The sequence below is a fragment of the Mandrillus leucophaeus genome, unplaced genomic scaffold (assembly GCF_000951045.1).
Source record: "Mandrillus leucophaeus isolate KB7577 unplaced genomic scaffold, Mleu.le_1.0 Scaffold448, whole genome shotgun sequence".
Taxonomy (NCBI): domain Eukaryota; kingdom Metazoa; phylum Chordata; class Mammalia; order Primates; family Cercopithecidae; genus Mandrillus; species Mandrillus leucophaeus.
This window is the reverse complement of record NW_012104787.1, coordinates 1,427,629-1,449,900: the sequence shown is the minus strand read 5'-3', so window position 1 is coordinate 1,449,900 and position 22,272 is coordinate 1,427,629. Positions and strand designations below refer to the sequence as shown.

General features: G+C 35.0%; 1 protein-coding gene across 7 annotated transcripts in view; it reads right to left on the bottom strand.

Moving 5' to 3' along the window:
- The window catches only part of GPHN (gephyrin), a 767,219-nt gene that overhangs the window by 563,834 nt on the left and 181,113 nt on the right, over window positions 1–22,272 (bottom strand). For all 7 annotated transcript variants that reach the window (XM_011994243.1, XM_011994246.1, XM_011994241.1 and 4 more), the window contains exon 2: window positions 5,233–5,311. In XM_011994243.1, coding sequence (XP_011849633.1) covers window positions 5,233–5,311 — 79 coding nt within the window. The remainder of the gene's footprint in view (window positions 1–5,232; window positions 5,312–22,272) is intronic.

Here is a 22,272-nt window from a genome sequence, read left to right as displayed (position 1 = left end):
CAATTCTCCTGCCTCAGCCTCCCAAGTAGCTGGGATTACAGGCATCCACCACCACGCCTAGTTAATTTTTTATAGTTTCAGTAGAGACAGAGTTTCACCATGTTAGCCTCGCTGGTCTCAAACTCCTAACCTTAGGTGATCCACCCACCTTGGCTTCCCAAAGTGCTGGGATTACAGGCATGAGTCACCATGCCTGGCAATGAAAGTCATTATTAAAGACAAGATGTGAAGAAGCAAGTAAAGTTCATTTAAAAACGTCAAGAACATATCACTTCATGCCCATTAGGATAACTACAATTTAAAAAAATAAGTGTTGGTGAGGACGTTGAGAAATTAGAAGCCTGATAGACATTGCCAGTGGAGCTGTATAATGGTGCAGCTGCTACAGAAAATAATATGGTGGTCCTTCCAAAAAAAAAAAAAAAAATGAATATAGAATTACCATATGATCCAGTAATTCTACTTCTGGGTATATATCCAAAAGAATTGAAATCAGGATCCAAAAAGATATTTGTACACTCATGTTCATAAGAACACTGCTCACAGCAATACAAAGGGGAAAGCAATCCAAGTGTTCACTGATGGATGAATGGATAAACGAAATTTCGTATATACCTACAATGGAAAATGTGTCCTATTTGACTCTAAAGAAATATCCTTATAGTCAAATAATATCCTGCATTCTGAATGATAACATTCAGAGATGGCCAATTCTTCCATGAAGAATTCATTTAAAAAAATTCTTCCTCTAGCCATCTTACACAGCACACATCTAAAATGGTCCTAAATTTGTAAGAGCCTTTGCAAATTAAACAAAGTGAGACACATTCCACATGTACACAATCAGCATCATCATCATAAATAGTACAAACAGATTTCTCTAGTTGTCATTCTTATGCTTTCTTTTTCTTTTGATTTCTAACTTTTTTCTTTTTTGTGATTCCTAACTTTTAATAACATTTATAAATGAGTCTGAGTTCAAATAATTATGCTAGCTTATAAATAAGCAATAAGAAATCTAAAGCATAAATATGGTAATATGTTGTATTTCTTATCTGCAGCACATAGTACATGGAGATTTGAAAGTATGTTTAAGAATTACCTCTATAGAGAATACAACTGAATACAATCCAAAATAATGTACTTTATATAGAGTACCTCTTTTGCACATAATACTATCTCTCCAGAAGAAACACAAATGATTTAATAACCTCCATACTACGTATTTCTCCACTTGAAAAATAATCTCACACTAAGAATAACTTCTTACATGCATGAAAATTATGTAGCATATTAGATAAGTTTCTAATATAGAGATAACATCAAGTTACACTTGATAACACTTTCAATGCGCTACTGAGACCACAACTATAGCAAGAGTTCTTATAACACAACTCAAATTGATAAATGATACATATAGCAGAGGAAATCAACATCAAAATATTTATAACCATAAATAGAAGATGAGCTACTAAAACAGTCACATTGTTACACTGTTTATTTCAAAATTAAGCATGCATGAAAATTACTAATTCAAACAAACCCTTAGGCACATTGATCAGCAAAAAGTGAATGTCAAGTTCCTTTGCTTGCTCTTACACTCAACACCTACAGGACTGTGATAGAAACAAGTATTCTTAGAGTAACCACCCAAATAAAAGAGTTTGTCAGGTATTCCCTTAACCTCAATCTTGCCACAAGTCACATTCTGCTCCTATGATTACAACAGTTGAAAAGTTAGTAGCTAGACCAGGAAGTCTTGCTTAGAGATTCATAACTTTCTCATATTTTTTTCTCCCATGGCATCTCTCTGTCATGTTCACGCAATAGCTCACTCGGTTCATTCAAGCCCAGTAACAAGTTTTACTACAATGGCAGTAAAATCTTGGAGTTTGTACCATACAGTTTAAGTAAATTACAGAGTATCTATCATTGTTCCATTAGCCTGACACAGATTTAGAGTATGAACTAGTCAGTTTAGGTTCTGCACTTTCAGTCTCTGACACAGTAAGCCCCTCATCTAGCTCTGACTACTCTTGGTTTAAACACTGTTTTATATCATATATTCTTAATAAAACTCATTAGAGTTTTATTTCTGTACTTTGTCTACAGAAATTCTGTATCAGCTCATTTATCTAATTAAGATATATAATACACTTCTCTGAGTATCAATATTGACTAGATAAGCCTGGGTTTTCCTTAGCCTAATTTTTCTTGCTCTATTATTCTGTCTTCCTCTCTAACAGTATTGGGGCTAAAATTCTTAATTCTTATTTACCATCAACTCCTTTCAGTATCAGCAGCTCAAGTGGGTGAATCATAATACGAATCTACCAGGCACATTAACATACAAAGCATTCACTCAACACACATCTTATTCTAATAATTTTTATATGGAACATGTATTAAAATGACATGTATACAATTTTAATAACCATCAGACTAGTCTGGAGTAGTTATCAAATGACAATAATTTTTTGAGGAGTTTTTTTTTTTTTTTTTTTTGAGACGGAGTCTCGCTCTGTCACCCAGGCTGGAGTGCTGCTGGGCGATCTCAGCTCACTACAAACTCCGTCTCCTAGGTTCATGCCATTCTCCCGCCTCAGCCTCCGAAGTAGCTGGGACTACAGGCACCTGCTACCACACCTGGCTAATTTTTTTTTGTATTTTTAGTGGAGACGGGGTTTCACTGTGTTAGCCAGGATGGTCTCGATCTCCTGACCTCATGATCCGCCCACCTTGGCCTCCCAAAGTGCTGGGATTACAGGCGTGAGCCACCGCGCCCGGTCAAAGAGGAGATTTTTGTAAAAACAAAACAAAAGTATTTCTGATATACTTCCTATTCAATGTTGCAACATAAACAATTCAACTCCATGTAGGACCATCTAGTATACCTGAATCAATGAAATGTAGTGAACATTTATGTCAAGAGTCTGAGACAGAAAAGAGACACCTAGCTTTAAAAAAAAATCCTCACCTACAATGTACATACTAAATGAATACTGCAATCAGACAGGAACTCAGAATAAAATATTTCCCATCATAACAACACATGAATATGAGTGTGTGTGTGTGTGTGTATATATATATATATATTTCCACATTGGGCATTTTTTTCTCTAGAAGATTTTACCTAATGAGGAATATATCTTTAAAATATGAATTCAAGTCATCAATAGTATATCCTGACAGTTCTTAATAAAGAAAAAATTCCTTAGAAAGTCAAGCAGGCAGGAGCAAAAACAAACTCTTTCTCCATGAATGTTGACATTCTTATATACTAGACTAATCCAAGAGGATAATGGCGGGTTAAGAGAATGATGCTATATTAAGATATTTCTGGCTGTTTTAATAAAGGTACACTGAGAATTATTTTGTCCTTCCAATGAAGTGGTCTGAGATGAATTTTTTTTTAAGAATACTAAAATTAAATATAGAATTTAGTGGTAGGTTGAATGATGAATGTTACTCTACATTCCAGGAAGAAGCAACAAGTTTTCTCAAAACAAGACAATTGATTATTATAATCCATTATTCAAGTGTAATTCTTCAAATCTTTTGTATAATTGGAGTTCATATGAGCAAATTTTTTTCATCATATTGCTGCATTAAACAGATATACAGTCTTATTTTACTAAAATATATCTTACAAATAATACAATAATAATTTTTTTTTTTTTGAGATGGAGCCTCGCTCTGTCGCCCAGGCTGGAGTGCAGTGGCGCAATCTCGGCTCACTGCAACCTCTGCCTACCGGGTTCAAGAGATTCTCCTGCCTCAGCCTCCCAAGTAGCTGGGACAACAGGCGCACACCACCACGCCCAGCTAATTTTTGTACTTTTTGTAGAGACGGGGTTTCACCATGTTGGCCAGGATGGTCTCAATCTCCTGACCCCGTGATCCACCTACCTCGGCCTCCTAAAGTTCTGGGATTACAGGCATGAGGCACTGCGCCCAGCCAATAATTTATTTTATTCATTCAAATAAGCAAAGTCTTTTGAGGAAACTGTAAAGTTTCCACCCATATCCATAAGGAAAGTAGAACTCTTAATAATGCAATTAAATGTTATTCACTAGGTATATTTACATCCAAACGGAATCATTACATTGTTGGTTAAATTTTCACAGGACTCAAAGGACAGCTGTCTATCTTCATAGAGATAAAAATCAAGGAGGAGGAATATTCGCAATCCTTTTGAGTTAGAAAAAGAAAGATCGAGAAAAGAAAAAAATGGAGAGAGCTAGACTTTGAAATGCATTCTGAACTCATGACATTATATATGAACTTTGATATTCAATACATTTTCAGCACTCTCATAATATTTTTTAACATGAGTAGTCAATCATTAAAGAATCAATAATCTTCAAGATATTCTTGTGTTTATTCCTCACAAAATTCTCAATGACTTATTAGTGAATCCTGTGGGAGGGTAGATTACATGTGATCTGGGAGATGGATTTCCTATTAGGACACATTTAATTGTATGCATTATATGTGTCATTAAAGAAGGCACCTGGCAGCATTCAATTTTCTTTACTCTGCTTCACAGGCTTAACTAGTTTTAATAATTTTTTTAATAAACAGTGATATTATTGGGAAGGTGTGTTCATAGATAGTATGCATATTTATCAGTAAACATAAAACTGTAAAAAGATTCATGAAATAGAAAGTGACATTACTGTAGAATATATGTATTAGAAAGATATGCTAATAAAGAATGGGACTGACTGATGAGCAAAAAAATTAAAAACTGAAATCTATAAAACTCCTCAAATTCCTGTGCTATATGTAAAACATTAGAAATATATCTAACATATTCAAATGTATATTGTTATTACAAATAACTACTTTATATTTCTAATTATAATTACAAATAATTGCTATAAATAATATATTCAAAAAACTTCAAATTCTTGTAAACAAATTCAATCTGTCTTTCCCAAGCAAATCAACTACTAATCATCTTCCTTGGCTAGTAGCTACTGCCACATTGGCTAGATATTATCAGCCATCAGCATTCTTCCTTGAAAATCGATCATTAATCATGACATCATTCCTTCTAAAATCTATTCTATTTCTAAAAAGAAACTTTTCTGTCAGACTTCAATACATGCAAAACACAGTATTAGAAAAGAAAAAAATGTTGTACCTTAAATAAGTTTTCAGATAAAACTCTTTTGAGAGAAGGAACACTAATAATTTATACTTAATACTGAAAGCAAAATACTCACAAAGAAGGATCTTGTACGAGATCTTTGAGATTTATCCCACTGCGATCTTCTGCAAGATTCCTGAAGCAACTATCACTCACTAAATAAGAATGGGGAAAAGAAAAAAAAATTAATTTTTGTTTACATTTCATTTAAGCTGTTGCTGACCAAAAGACATTTTGAAACGAAAAATGGCTTTTTTTTAAAATTTTTCACCAAATATTAATATTGGTTTATTTATAGGCCTGGTGAATTTAGCAACAAATGTTAATATTCTAAACCAGCCAACATTTCAATAACAATCCACTACTTTAAGCACACCAACTCTATATACATTATATAAAATAATAAACATATTGGTCTAAATTTTGTTCTTACTGTTACAAGATTAATTTACTAGTACACAGTAGCAAGTCATTGCCCCACAACAACTAGGAAAAAAAGAGACAAACTACAAAATCATATTTTTAAAAATATTGGTGAGCAATGGAAATAAAAAGGATAAACTAAATTTGCAGGATGATTGATGATTAATATCTCTTAAGTCAGTTAATCCTGCTGATTATTTTAATTTCTGGAAGGATTTGCCATTTAGACACAGGCTAGATAAGAAAGAAGGACACTACTAGGGAAAAGAAAAACCAGCACAGCTCTTGATAATTTGTAAGCTGGCATGAAAAACTGGAATCTGATGAAGCCCAAAATTACAGACAGTTTTCTCCCTGAAAAATTTGCTGAGTGCCAGAATTACCTAAGAAGATTTGGGGCAGCAGTTGGCAGAATAGGCCATGGGGCAAATAATAATCCCTGTAATGTTGTGGTGATTAGAAGTCAAAGTCACACTAGAACAGATGGAGCCTACCACTGTGAGAATAAAATTTTAATAGGTCTTCCCACAGATATTTGCTCTCAACCAAAAGCATCCCCTTAGTGGGTGGGGAGCAGGAGGAAATGAGTAAAGTGAGCAGGACCAGAAAGGTAGAGTAAAATCTCCAACAATTTTACAGTATATAAATACAAAGTCACCAGACAGAATAGTCTGCAACACAACAGCTCTTGTCATTAGGACATTTAAAATCAAAGGCATTCTAAGTGTATCAAAAGCTGCCACCTAAACTTGATGCAGTAAGATTCATAATTGAGTTGAGGTGATTAGCACTTGATCTTATCTTTCTAATACAGAATTGAAGAAAAATAATATTTAGTTCAATTTCTGCTGCTCTATTTTAATCAATATTTGGTATACGATAAAAATTACAAGGTATGGAAAGGGGCACAAATGTGACTAACAATCAAGGGAAAAGAGAATAAATATAAGCAGACCCACAGATGATATAAAATTAGAAGACAAGGACTTTAAGAAAGATCTTCAAAGTAGATGAAAAAAGGAAAACTTCAACCAAGAATGAAAATCTATTTTAAAAATTAAATAATGATTTTATATCTGAAAAACACTATCTGCAATAAAGCAGTTGGTGGGTGGGTTTTACAACCGACTGAATACAGCAAAGCACAGATTAGTGAATTTGAATATAGGTCAGCAGAAAATATCCACAGTGAAGCAGAGCATGAAAAAAATGAAATGAACAGAGCATAAGAGATATGTGGGAATTAAACACTTTAACACAAATACAATTCCAGTTAGAATAAAGTAGACAGAAAGTGAGGAGAAACAATACTTTCAGAAAAAGTTAAAAATTGCTGAGACTAGCCTAAATCTGATACAATATATTAACATTCTGACTTGGGAAGTATGGCAAACACCACACTGGCAAAGGTGAAAAAAACCACAATCAACACTGAAAATGCTGAAAATCAAAGATAACAAGAACACTTTAATAACAGTCAGAGGGAGAAAAAAGACATATCACTTTCAAAAGAAAAACAAGAAAACCTAAAGATGAGTTTTTAACACAAACTATCAAATCCAGAAGACAATGGGACAATATGTTTAAAATACTTGAGAAAAATTATGAATCCAAGTTGTACCTTGATAAAATATCCATCTAAAAATGAAGGCACCCATGTGTGCCACTTGTGAACTCAAAGATTGGCTCAACCAAGGCCTGCTACAACTACAGTCGGTGCGCAAACAGGGAGTCTGAGGGCCTGAGGGCTGGCCCACCCAGTGCGCACCACAAATGATGACCTCATGAACTCCAGTGGTAAGGCCACCATGTGCCTCCAATAACCACCCAGGAGCCCAAGAACCAACTCACTGCTAACACTGCCAGCAACTGTGCACAACCCTTAGGAGCCAAAGAACAACCCAACAAATATCCCTGTCCCCAGACAAGTCTTGTCGCTGACTCCATGAACAACCTCACCTGAACCCTCTTGGGAAACTGCAGACACTGCTAACATTATTTACAGCCAAAGTAATCATACAGAGACTACACTAATGCAACCACCTGAACCAAAGCCAAAACACTCTACCCAAATGACACTATAGATATGACTACAGAAAAAAGTTTACCTAAAAAAGCGAATCCACAAAACTGAAAGAAGAAATTGCTAAACATATACACAGTTATAAATGTAGGAATGCAAGACACACGAAAAAGGAAATATGACACTGCCATAGAAATATAATAATTATCCAATAACAGAGCCCCCAAAAGAAAATCTATGAAATACCTGCAAAAAATTTAAATAATAACCTTTCAAAACTCAGTAGATACAAAAGAACACAGACAGAAAATATACATAAATCAGAAAAAAAAAAAACAACCTGGTGATCTAAATGAGAAATTAAATAGAATGTCATAAAAAACAACAACTAAACAGAAATTCTGGAACTGAAGAATTCAACAATTAAAATAAAAAAATACACTTGAAAGCTTCAACAATCAAATAGATCAAGCAGAAAATAATTTTAGTACTTGAAGACGGGTTTTTAAAAATAACCCAGTCAGACAAAAGGAAAAAAAAGATTTAAAAAAAAATGAATAAACCTTTATGACATGGGAAACCATCAAGTAAATATTCACATTTTGTGAACTATAGAAGGAAATGAGTGTAGAAAAGGCATAGAAAACTTATTTGGTAAAATAATAGCTGACAACTTCCCAAAGCTTGAGAGAGAGACATCAAGATCCAGAAAGGTCAAATATCCCCAAAATACTCAACTCAAAAATGTCATCTCTGAGACACATATCTCTCAAACTGCCAAGAGTCAAAGACAAAGAAATAATTCTAAAAACAGCAAAAAGCATCAAGTTACATATAAGGGAATCCCCTTCAGACTAAGAGCAGATTTCTCAGCAGAACGATTATAAGCCAAGAGAGAAAAAAAAAATGGTTTAAGCAAAGTACTAGAACAAAAAAAACCTACTGATTAATAATACTATACCCAACAAAGTTACCTTCAAAAATGTGCATCCAAATGGATCTAAAGATGGCTTACAGACCATATTTGGTCCAACTGTAGCTGTTGGACCAAATATGGTCTGTAAACCATTTTAGATCCATTTATTGACATCAGCACACAGAACATTCTACAAGATAGACCATATGTTAGGCCACAAGACTGGCCTCAAGAAATTTTCAAAAATCAGTATCATATCAAGTGTCTTCTCAAACTATAATAAAGTAGAATCAGAAATCAGTCACAAGAGGAACTTTTGAAATTCTACAAATACATGGAAATCAAACCATTAATAAGATTAATAAAGAAAAAAAGAGAAAAGACCCTGAGAAACTTATGGTTCAATGAAGAAATTTAAAAAGACCAAAAAATTTCTTGAAACAAATTAATATAGACACAGCATGCCAAAAACTTATAGTGTACTGAAAAGTAGTACTAAAAGGGAAGTTTACAGCAATAAACACTTAAAACGATTTGAACAATTTCACTTTATCAATCTGACAAAGCATCTCAAGAAACCAGACAAGGAAGAACAAGCCAAACCTAAAGTAAGAAGAAGGAAAGATTAGAGCAGAAGTAAATAGAGACAAAAACCCACAAAGGAGCACATGAAACATTGGTTTTATGAAAAGATAAACTATATTTACAAACCAGTAGCTAAACTAATCAAGAAAAAAGGAAGACCCAAATAAGTAAAATCAGAAATAAAAAATGAGACATTACAACTGATACAACAGAAATACAAAGGATCACTAGAAATTATTATGAACAACTACACACTAAGAAATTAGAAAACTTATATTAAATGGATACATTCTTGGACACATATAACCTCACAAATTAAATCAGGAAGAAACAGAAAACCAGAGCAGATCAATAATGAGTAACGAGATTAAATCAGCAATAAAAAAGTTTCCCAACAAAAAGCCTAGGACCAAAAAGCTTTAAAAAAAGAACACCTATTTTGCTGAAACTCTTCCAAAAAATTAAAAAGGTGGAAACTCTCCCTATTCATTCTATGAGGTCAGCAGGACCCAGATACCAAAACCAAACTAGGATGCAACAACAATCACAAAGAAAACTAGAGGTCAATAGCCATGATTAGCATAGATGTAAAAATCCTCAACAAAATACTAGGAATCTGAATCCAACGGCACAACAGAAAAAAAAATACACTATGACTGAGTGGAATTTATCCCAGGTATGCAAGGATGGTTCAACATATGAAAATCAATAGATGTGCTACATCACATCAACAGAATGATAAGATGAAAAACAAATCATATGATCATCTCAAATACAAAGAAAGCATCTGATAAAATTTAACTCCCTTGATAATAAACACTCTAAAAAATTAAGTATAGAAAGATTATACCTAAACACAATAAAGGCCAAATATGAAAAAAACCCAGCTAATATCACACTGAATGGAGAAAAGCTAAAAGCCTTTCTTTTAAGAACCAGAACAAGAAAATATATACTTTTACAACTTGTATTTAAGATAGAACGGGAATTCCTTATAAGAAAAATTAGGCCACAAAAGGAAATAAAGTTCATCTAAATTAGAAAAGAGAAAGGCAAATTGTCCCTTTTTGCAGATGACATAATCTTACATGTAAAAAATCCTAAAGATTCCTCAAAAAACTCCAAGAAAAATAATAGAAACTGGGGATTCCAAAATGGGGAGGTTGGGGTGGAAAAACTACCTATTGGGTAAAATATTCACTAGTCAGATGATGGGTAAACTAGAAACCCAAATCCCACCACTATACAATATATATATGTAACAAACCTGCACATATCCCTCCTGAATCTAGAAAAGGATAAAATATCTTAGAACTGCTAAACAAATTCGGTAAAGTTGCAGGATACAAAATCAACATGCAAAAATCACTGATGTTTTTATAGAATAACAAACTAGCTGAAAAAAAAAAGAGGAAAGCAATCCCATTTGCAATCAATACCTGCTAAAAAGAATAAAATACCTAAATGGTGTTGGAAAATTGGATATTTATATGCAGAAGAATGAAAGTAGATCCTCCTCATCACAAAAAAATCAACTCAAAATGGATTAAAGATTTAAACCTGAGACCTGAAATTACAAAATAACTACAAGAAAGCATATAAGAAATGCTAGGCAAATATTTTAAAGATTTTAAAGGCACAGGCAATTAAAAAAAATAGAAAAATGGAACTATACCAAACTAAAAAGCTTCCATAGAGCAAAATAAGAAGATCAACAGAGTAAAGAAATATAGTCTGTTGAATGAAAGAAAATATTTGCAAATTATTTACCTGACAAGGGAATAATGTCCAGAATATATATGGAACTCACACAACCCAACATCAAAAAAGCTGATTAAAAACTGGAAAAAGAGGCCGGGAGCAGTGATTTACGCCTGCAATCTCAGTACTTTAGGAGGCCAAGGCAGGTAGATCACGAGGTCAAGAGACCGAGATCATCCTGGCCAACGGGGTGAAACCCCATCTCTACTAAAAATACAAAAATTAGCCGGGCATGGTGGTGCGTGCCTGTAGCCCCCAGCTACTCAACGAGGCTGAGGCAGGAGAATCGCTTGAACTCTGGAGGCAGAGGTTGCAGTGAGCTGATATCGAGCCATTCGACTCCAGCATGGGCAACGAGTAAAACTCCGTCGCAAAAAACAAAAACAAAAACAAAAAGAAACTGGGAAAAGAATCTGAATAGACATCTCAGAAGAAGACATACAAATAGCCAACAAATATATGAATGAATGCTCAACATCCCTAGCCATCAGGGAAACATAAACCAAAACTGCAATGAGATATCATCTCACCCCAGTCAGAATGGCTACTATAAAAGACCAAAGATAACATATGCTGGTGACAACGAAGAGAAACAAGAACTTATGCATTGTTTGTGGGTATGTAAATTAGTACGGCCATTATGAAAAACAGTATGGAGATTCCTCAAAAAGTAAAAATATAATTACCATCTGATCCAGCAATCACACTAATAGGCATTTATGAAAAAGCAAGGAAATCACGTATGTCAAAGGGATACTTATACTCCCATGTTTACTACAGCATGATTCACAGTATCCAAGATATGGAATCAAACTAAACATACATCAACAGATGAATGGATAACGAGAATGATGTGGCATATATACAAAATTGATTGCTATTCAATCATAAAAATAACAGAGAGAGAGAGAATTAAATCCAGTCATAGGCAGCAACATGGATCAGCCTGGAGGACCTTATGTTATGTCAAATAAGTCAGAAAGATAAATACTGCAATGTTCTCAGGCATATGTAGTATCCATTAAAAAGAAAAAGAGGTCATAGAAGTAGAGAGTAGAATTATGGTTGCGAGGCTTAGAAGGGGAGTGGGTAGGGAAGGATGGGAAGAGGCTGGTTAATGAACATAAACTTAAAGCTAGATAAGAGTAAGGACTGGGCGCAGTGACTCACACCCATAATCCCAGCACTTTGGGAGGCCGAGGCAGGCGGATCACGACGTCAGGAGATAGAGACTATCCTGGCTAACGTGGTAAAACTCTGTCTCTACTAAAAATACAAAAAATTAGCCGGGTGTGGTGGCGGGCGCCTATAGTCTGAGGCAAGAGAATGGCGTGAACCTGGGAGGTGGAGCTTGTAGTGAGCCAAGATCGTGCCACTGCACTCCAGCCTGGGCAACACAGCAAGACACCCTCTCAAAAAAAAAAAAAATTGGAGTAAGTTCTAGCCTTTATAGTACTGTAGTATAAATATGGTTGACTAGAATTTATTGTATATTTTCAAAAAACTAGAAGAGAAGTTTTGAATGCTCACAGTAAAAAGAAATGATAAGTGTTTGAGATTATGGATATGCTAAATACCCTGATTTTATAATTACACACTGTGTAAATGTATTGAAATATCACTCTGTAGACCATAAATATGTACAATTACTATATGTCAGCTAAAAATAAAGGCAAAATGTGAAGGTGAAATAAAGACTTTCTAGGAGAGTAAAAAAATTGGCTAATTTGCTGCCAGGAGCCCTGACATACAAGAAATGTTAAAAGAAGTTCTTCAGAAAGAAGAAAAATGATTATCAGTCAGAAACTAAGATATTCTTAAATAAAAAGAAGTTCTTCAGAAAGAAGAAAAATGATTATCAGTCAGAAAATAAGATATTCTTAAAGTGCATTAGAGAACAAATAAACGAAGGTAAAGTAAAAACTTTTCTTTTTCCTAATTTATCTAACATAATAGTTTGTTCAAAATAATAATAGCAACAATGTATATGATTATGTAGGCTTATATATACACATATTCTTCTGCATGTTTTATAAAGTTAAATGAATTTCAGTAAGGATACACTGGGTGGAAGAGAGGAATTAGGATTATTTTCTCACACTACTTGTAAATATAGTGTTATTGGACTTGGTTTAGTTGAAATGTATATTAAAAACTCTAGGATGACCATTAAAAAATAAAAACAGGCAGGGCGTGGTGGTTCATGCCTGTATTTCCAGCACTTTGGGAGGCCAAGGTGGGCAGATCATGAGGTCAGGAGATCAAGACCATCCTGGCTAACACAGTGAAACCCCGTTTCTACTAAAAATACAAAAAGTTACCTGGGCGTGGTGGCACGCACCAGTAGTCCCAGCTACTAAGGAGGCTGAGGCAGGAGAATCGCTTGAACCCAGGAGGTGGAGGTTGCAGTAAGCCGAGATCACGCCACTGTACTCCAGCCTGGGCGACAGAGCCAGACTCTGTCTCAAAAAAATAATAAAAATAAAAAAATAAAAACAGAGGCATAACTGATACGCTATGACAAAAGAGAAATTCAAATTATATAAAATATTTAATTAGAAACACAAAAGGCAGAAGAGTAGGAGACAAAACAAGAACAAAGGTCAAAGGCAACAAATAAAAACGTTTAAAATATGGTAGATATTAATTCACCTACATCAATAATGATGTTGAATGTCAATGGTCCGAATGTAACAATTAAAAAACAGAGATTGTCAGGGTAGATTAAAAAAATAAGGTCCAACTATATGTTTGGTACCAAAAAATCCACTTCAAATATAAAAATACTTACAGATAAAAGTGAAAGGATAGAGAAAGAAATGCCATGCTAACACTAATCAAAAGGAAGTGAGAGTAGCTATATTAATTGCAGACAGCAGATTTCAAAGCAAGAAAAGTTTTGAGGCATAAAGAGTGGCAATATATTACAATAAAGGGATGAATTTTCCAAGAAAAAATAACAGTCTTTAGCATATATACACCTAACAACGGAACATTAAAATACACGAGGAAAAAACTGATAGAAGTGCAAGGAGTAATAGATGAAACCCCTATTATAGTTGGAGACTAACAATCCTCTATCATAAATGAACAAATCCCACAAGAAAAAAATCAATAGGGATATAGCTGAACTCAACAGCACTAATAATCAATTTGATATACTCTCATCTATTGACAACTTCATCCAATGAGAGCAGAATACACATTATTCTCAAACTAACATGGAACATTCACCAAAACCGACCACATTCACATCTTCCCACAAAATTATAGTGTTGGCTCTCAGACCATAATGGAATTAAGCTAGAAATCAGTAACAGGAGAATAAAAGAAGTATCCCTGAATACCTATAGATTAAACAAAACACTTCTAAAGAACAGGTCAAAAATAAATCTGAAAATATATTTAGAAATATTTTTATTTAAATAATTATACCATAATTTATCAAAATGTAAAGGAGGCAGTAAAAGCAGTGCTTAGAGGGAAATTTATAACATTGAATGCATATATTAGAAAAGAAGAAATATTTAAAATTAATAATCTAAGCCTCCACTTTAGCAAACTAGAAATATGAGAGCAAATTAAATCCAAATTAAGCAGAAGCAAAGAACAAAAATTTGAGCAGAAATCAATGCAACTGAAAATGGGAAATCTAAGGAGAAAAATGAATGAAACCAAAAGGTGATTCTTTGATAAAATCAATACACCTCTCGACAAGTTCACTGAAAGTACAAATCACGAATATCAGAAACAAAGAGGAAACATCACTGCAGATGTCATAGACATTAAAGGGATAATAAAGGAATATTATGAACAAGACATGAATCAAGAATTTGATAATCTTGATGGAATAAACCAATTCTTTAAAGACACTATCAAAGTTCACAAAAGAAACAGTTTGAATCAATAATTAATAAAGTCTTTACATATATTTAAAAATTCAAAAAGATAAACTGATGTAAAGATTTCATGTTATTAACGTAAACAGTCTAAAATTATAAGCCAAAACAATGATTATATGCAAAACTTATGATAGTCATTTAACAACTGTAAACATTGTTTGAATTCTAAGTACTTTCAAGCTGTTTTATGTTGTTGAAAGTTAACACATTCTTATTCTGACAAAAGGTAAAGAAGCAAAATCTCCTTTCCTGACAAACAGGCAGCAGATACATTTTCTAGGCTCAAATTACATTTCCAGCCAAATTTTTTGGACCTAACGCAAACTGAAAGGAAACTTCCATTTAACTTTACAACTGAGAACTTTCTACTTCTTATCTTCATTAAGTGATTAATCTACAATGTAATGACATGCTCAAAGGCATGAAAATCTAACAGAATTCTAAAAATGTATCCCAAATGGTTAACATGCCAAGTTAAATCAAGATAATGGATCAAGATTAGTATGTGCCAATAACAATTTCCATGAAAAGACATTTGCAAGGATAAAACACTCCATACAGATTAGCATTAACAGATGAACATGTGCAACTGATTTTGACGACAGGGAACACAAACTATAAACCCTACTAACTATAAACTCTAAACTGTTATCATCTCCACCATCTTTCATTCTTCATATTAGTAAACACAAATTATAAACATCGTACTCCATTACTATTAGTAAATTTTGATTTCATAAATCAAAAAAATCTGAGAAAATTTGTTTTCTGTCTTGTAAGTACCTAGGTACAATTCTCAATTTTGCCTCTTGGCCCACAAAACCTAAAATATTTAACATACGGCCTTTTTTTTTTTTTTTTTTGAGATGAGGTCTTGCTCTGTTGCCCAGACTAGAGTGCAGTGGTGTGATCTCGGCTCACTGCAACCTCCACCTCCTAGGCTCAAGTGATCCTTATGCCTCAGCTTCCCAAGTAGCTGGGACCACAGACGTTCACCACCATGCCCAGCTAAATTTTTCTGTATTTTTGTTAAGACCGGGTTTCGCTGTTGCTCAGGCTGGTTTGAACTTCTCAGCTCAAGCAATCCACCCACCTCGGCCTCCCAAAGTGCTGGGATTACAGGCGTGAGCCACTGTACCTGGCAGAAAAAGTTTACTAACCACTTTTTGACAAGAACCAGTAAAATTATGAGGCATTCTAGAGAGCCAGTTAATACTGTAATTTCTGACACATGCATGAATTTAGCATATGCCTATGACTTTCCAGAGAGGATGCAAATTGATTTATGATCTCCTCCACTGTTTTATGTTTCTGGTGAAAGCATATTAAAACTCAAGCTCTACATGAAATCTTCCAAACATCTTCAACCAACCCCACAAAGATTTTCCTACCAATCCTCACCAAAAGGGGTTCACTAGAGATCTACTAGGGAGCCAAAACTAAGATGCCTACAAAGCAGTAACAAGGAAAACCTTCCTCCTCACCTACCAAGGAGGCCAAGTAAAAAACCCGACTTCTACCTCGACCTTGGAGCAAAGAGGTAGAGGAACTACTCTCAGATGAAGTGTCAGAATGAGACAGCTACACCAAATAATTTAAATAAAGACTACATTCTCATAAGACTCAAAATGTTCAGGTTTTATTTAAAAAATAAGTTGTCATACAAAGAATCAGGAAGATCTCAAACGGAATGAAAAAAGGCTAACGGCAGGTGCCAAGACCAAGGCAGCAGAGATGCTAGAGTTGTCTGAAAAAAATGTTAGTCTTGTCATGATAAAAATTATTCAAAAAGGAATTATAAAAACACATGAAACAAATTTTATGAGCAAAAAGTCACAGCAAAGAAAAAGAATCTTACTCAAGAAGTAGAAGATACACAGGAAGACCAAACAGAAATTTTATACCTGAAAAACACAATAACTGAAATACAAAACTTAATGGATGCGCTCAATACTAGAATGGAAGATATATGCGAAAACAATCAGTAAGCTAGGAGATAAAACACTAAAAATCATGTAATCTGGAAAAGAAAAAATTAGTTTGGAAAAATAAATAAAGTCCCCAAGAACTGTGAAACAATAACAAAAGAACTAAAGTTAATATCATCTGAGTGTCAAAGAGGAGGAATAAAAGGATAGGCTACATATTAAAAAAAAAAATAACAACTCAACATAGAGATTCAAGAGTTTAACAAACCTGAAAGAGGGTATAGTTAATGAAACCCACACCGAGATTTATGATGGCCAAATATTCAAAAACTAAAGACAAAGGAAATATCTTTATTTATTTACTTATTTATTTATTTAATTTAATTTTTGAGACAGAGTTTTACTCTTGTTGCCCAGGCTGGAGTACAAATGCGCGATCTCTGCTCACCGCAACCTCTGCTTCCTGGGTTCAAGCAATTCTCCCGCCTCAGCCTCCTGAGTAGGTGGGATTACAGGCATGCGCCACCACTCCAAGCTAATTTTTGTGTTTTTAGTAGAGATGGGGTTTCTCCATGTTGGCCAGGCTGGTCTAGAACTCCTGACCTCAGCTGATCCACCCGTCTTGGCCTCCCAAAGTGCTGAGATTACAGGTGTGGGCCACCACACCTGGCCAGAAATACCTTAAAAACAGCAAGAAAGGACCAGCCTGGCTAACACAGTCAAACCCTGTCTCTAATCCCATCTACTCAGGAGGCTGAGGCAGGAGAATCACTTGAACCTGGAGGCAGAGGTTGCAGTGAGCCGAGATAATGCCCATTGCACTCCAGCCTGGGTGACAGTGCCAGACTGTCTCAAAAAAAAACAGCAGGAGAGTGGGAAAGGCAATACAAATGACAATTTCTTACCTCAAACCAGAAAGGCTAGAAGGAAGCACTTTTTCTTTTTTAAGTTCAAGGGTACATGTGCAGGATGTGCAGGTTTGTTACACAGGTAAACATGTGTCATGGGGGTTTGTTGTAACAATTATTTCATTACCCAGGTATTAAGACTAGTATCCACTAGTTATTTTTCCTGATACTGTCCCTCCTCCCACCTTCTACCCTCAAGTAGGCCCTGTTGTGTTTTCTTCCTCTATATGTGTCCATGTGTTCTCCCCATTCAGTTCCGTTTCTAAGTAAGAACATGCAGTATTTGGTTTTCTGCTCCTGTATTAGTTTAAGGATAAGGACTTCCAGCTCCATCCATGTCCCTGCAAAGGACATATCTTCATTCTCCTTTGTGGCTGCCTTATATTCCATGGTGTATGTGTACCACATTTTCTTTATCCAGTCTATCATTGATGGGCACTTGGGTTGATTCCATATGTTTGTTATTGTCATAAGTACTGCAATGAACATATGGGTGCATGTGTCATTATAACAGAATGACTTATATTCCTTTGGGTATATACCCAGTAATGGGATTGCTGGGTCGAATGGTATTTCTGATTTTAGGTCTTTGAGGAACTGCCACACTGTCTTCCACAATGGCTGAACTAATTTACACTCCCACCAAGAGTGTATAAGCCTTTCTTTTTGTCCACAACCTCACAAGCGTCTTGTTATTTTTCAGCTTTTTAATAATTGCCATTCTGATTAGTAGGATATGATATCTCACTGTGGTTTTGATTTGCATTTCTCTAATGATCACTGATGTTGAGCTTTTTAAAATATGTTTGTTGGCTGCATGTACTTCTTTTTTTGAGAAGTATCCATGTCCTTTGCACATGTCTTAATGGGGTGGTTTTTCTTCTAAATGTATTTAAGTTCCTTATAGATGCTAGATATTAGACCTTTGTCAGATGCATAGTTTGCAAAAATTTTCTGCCATTGTGTAGGTTGTCTATTTACTCTGTTTTTTCTTTTGCTGTGCAGAAGCTCTTCAGTTTACCTAGACCCCATTTGTCAATTTTTGGTTTGGCTGTAATTGCTTTCGACACCTTTGTCATGAAATCCTTGCCAGTACCTATGTCCTGAATGTAGTTCCCTAGGCTGTCTTCCAGGGTTTTTATAGTTTTGGGTTTTACACTTAATTCCTTAATCCACCTTGAATTAATGTTTGTATATGGTGTCAGGAAGGGTCCAGTTTCAATTTTCGACCTATGGCTAGCCAGTTATCCGAGCACTATTTATTGAATAGGGAATCCTTCCCCATTGCTTGTTTTTGTCAGGTTTCTTGAAGATCAGATAGTTGTACATGTGTGGTCTTTTTTTGGATTCTCTATTCTGTTCCTTTGGTTATGTGTCTATTCTTGTACCATTACCATGCTGTTTTGGCCACTGTAGCCCCATAGTATAGTTTGAAGTTGGGTACTGTTATGTTTCCAGCTTTGATCTTTTGGCTTAGGATTGCTTAGGCTATTCGGGCTCTGTTTTGGTTCAGTACAAATTTTAAAATAGTTTTCTCTAGTTCTGTGAATGGTAGTTTACCAAACTAGATGTCAATGGTAGTTTAATGAGAACAGCATTGAATTTATAAATTGCTTTGGGCATTTTGGCCATTTTACCAATACTGATTCTTCCTATCCATGAGCATGGAAAGTTTTTCCATTTGTTTGTGTAATTTCTGATTTCTTTGAGCAGTGATTTGCAGTTCTCCTTGAAGAGATCTTTCACTTTGTTGTTAGTTATATTTCTAAGTATTTTCATCTTTTTCTGGCAAGTGAAAAGGGCAGTACGTTCATGATCTGGCTCTCATCTTGTACTGTTGTTCATGTATAGGAATGCCAGTGATTTTTGCACATTGATTTTGTATCCTGAGACTTTGCTAAAGCTGCTTATCACCTTAAGAAGCTTTCGGGCTGAGATGACTGGGGTTTTCTAGATACAGAATCATGTCATCTGGAAACAGGGATAGGTTGACTTCCTCTTTTCCTATTTGAATGCCCTTTATTACTGTCTCTTGCCTGATTGCTCTGGCCAGAAATTCCAATACTATGTTGAATAGGAGTGGTGAGAGGGGGCATCCTTGTCTTGTGCCGGTTTTCAAGGAGAATGCTGCTAGATTTTACCCATTCAATATGATGTTGGCTGCGAGTTTGTCATATATGGCTCTTATAAACTTCAATACCTAGTATAGTCAGAGTTTTTAAAGTAAAGGGATGTTGAATTTTATCAAAAATCTTTTCTGAATCTATTGAGATAATCAAGTGGTTTTGGACTTTAGTTCTGTTTGTGTGATAAATCACATTTATTGATTTGCAATGATGAACCAAGCTTGCATACCAGGGATAAAGCCTATTTAATTGCGGTGGATAAGCTTTTTGAGACAAAGCTGGATTTATCTTTTTGGATAAGCTGGATTCAGTTTGCTAGCATTTTGCAGAGGATTTTTGCATCAATGTTCATCAAGGATATTGGCCTGAAGTTTTCTTTTGTCTCTGTATCTCTGTGAAGTTTTGGTGTCAGGATGATATTGGCTTATGGAATGAGTTAGGGAGGAGTTCCTCCTCCTCAACTTGTTGGAATAGTTTCAGTAGGAATGGTACCAGCTCTTCTTTGTACACTGGTAGAATTCAGCTGTGAAGCTGTCTGGTCCTGGGCGGTTTTTTTTTTTTTTTTTTTTTTTTTTTGGTTGGTAGGCTATTTATTGCTGCCTCAATTTCAGAACTCGTTACTGCTCTTTTGAGGGATTCAATTTCTTGTTGGTTCACTTTTCATAGGGTGTATGTATCCAGGAATTTATCCATTTATTCTAGATTTTCTAGTTGATATAGATAGGGGTGTTTATAATATTCTCTGATGGTTGCTTGTATTTCTCTGGGGACAATGGTAATATCCACCTTATCATTTCTGATTGTGTTTATTTGAATCTTCTCTCTTTTCTTCTTCATTAGTCTATCTAGTGGGCTATTTGATTAATCTTTTCAAAAAACCAACTCCTGGATTCACTGGTGATTTTAATGGCTTTTCTTGTCTCCATCTCCTTCAGATCAGCCCTGATTCTGGTTATGTCTTGTCTTCTTCTCGCTTCAAATTTGTTCGCTTTTGGTTCTCTAGTTCTTTTCATTGTGACATTAGGTTGCTAACTTGAGATCTTGCTAGCTTTCTGATGTGAACATTGACTGCTATAAATTTCCTTCTTAACACTACTTTAGCTATGTCCCAGAGAATCTGGTACATTGTATCTTTGTTCTTATTAGTTTGAAAGAACTTGATTTCCATCTTAATTTCATTATTTACCCAAAAGTAATTCAGGGGCAGGTTATTTAATTTCCATGTAATTGTATGGTTTTGAGTGAATTTCTTCACACTTTAGTTCTAATTTGATTGTGCTCTAGTTCAAGAGACTATTTGTTAAGATTTCAGTTCTTTTGTCTTTGCTGAGCAGTGTTTTACTTCCGATTATGTGATCTTTTTTACAGTAAGTGCCACGTGGTGATGAGAAGAACGTATAGTCTGTTGTTTTTTGAGTGGAGAGTTCTGTAGATATCTATCAGGTCCATTAAATCCAGAACTGAGTTCAGATATTTAATATCTTTGTTAATTTTCTGTCTCAATCTGTCTAATATCGTCAGTGGGGTGTTAAAGTCTCCCACTATTATTGAGTGGAAGTCTAAATCTCTTAGAAGGTCTCTAATAACTTGGTTTATGAATCTGGGTGCTCCAGTGTTGGGTGCATATATAGTTGAGATAGTAAATTCTTCTTGTTGAATTGAACCCTTTACCATTATGCAATGCCCTTCTTTGTCTTTTTTGATCTTTGTTGGTTAAAGTCTGCTTTGTCAGAAACCAGGAATGCAAACTCTGCTTTTTTCTGTTTCCCATTTGCTTTGTAAATTTTCCTCCATCCCTTTTTGAGCCTATGTGCATCACTACATGTGAGATAGGTCTCTTGAAGACAGCAGACCATTGGGTCTTGTTTCTTTATCCAGCTGGCTGCTCTGTGTCTTTTAATTGGGGTATTTATCCCACTTTCATTTGAGGTTAGTATTGCTTTGTACAGATTTGATCCTGTCATTATGATGCTAGCTGGTTATTTTGCAGACTTGTTTAAAATAACTTGTGGTTACTATATTATTTTTACTTTTTAAAATTTTTACTTTTTTATTAATATACTTTAAGTTCTAGGGTACATGTGCACTACATGCAGGTTTACATATGTACACATGTGCCATGTTGGTGTGCTGTACCCATTAACTCGTCACTTACATTATATGTCCTAATTCTATCCCTCCCTCCGTACCATCCCCACAATAGGCCCTGGTGTGTGATGTTCCCCGTCCTGCGTCCAAGTGATCTCATTGTTCAATTCCCACCTATGAGTGAGAACATGTGGTGTTTGGTTTTCTGCTCTTTGCGAGAGTTTGCTGAGAATAATGGTTTCCAGCTGCATCCATGTCCCTACAAAGGACATGAACTCATCCTTTTTTAAGGCTGCATAGTATTCCATGGTGTATATGTGCCACATTTTCTTAATCTAGTCTGTCACTGTTGGACATTTGGGTTGATTCCAAGTCTTTGCTATTGTGAATAGTGCCACAATAAACGTACGTGTGCATGTGTCTTTATAGCAGCATGATTTATAATCCTTTGGGTAT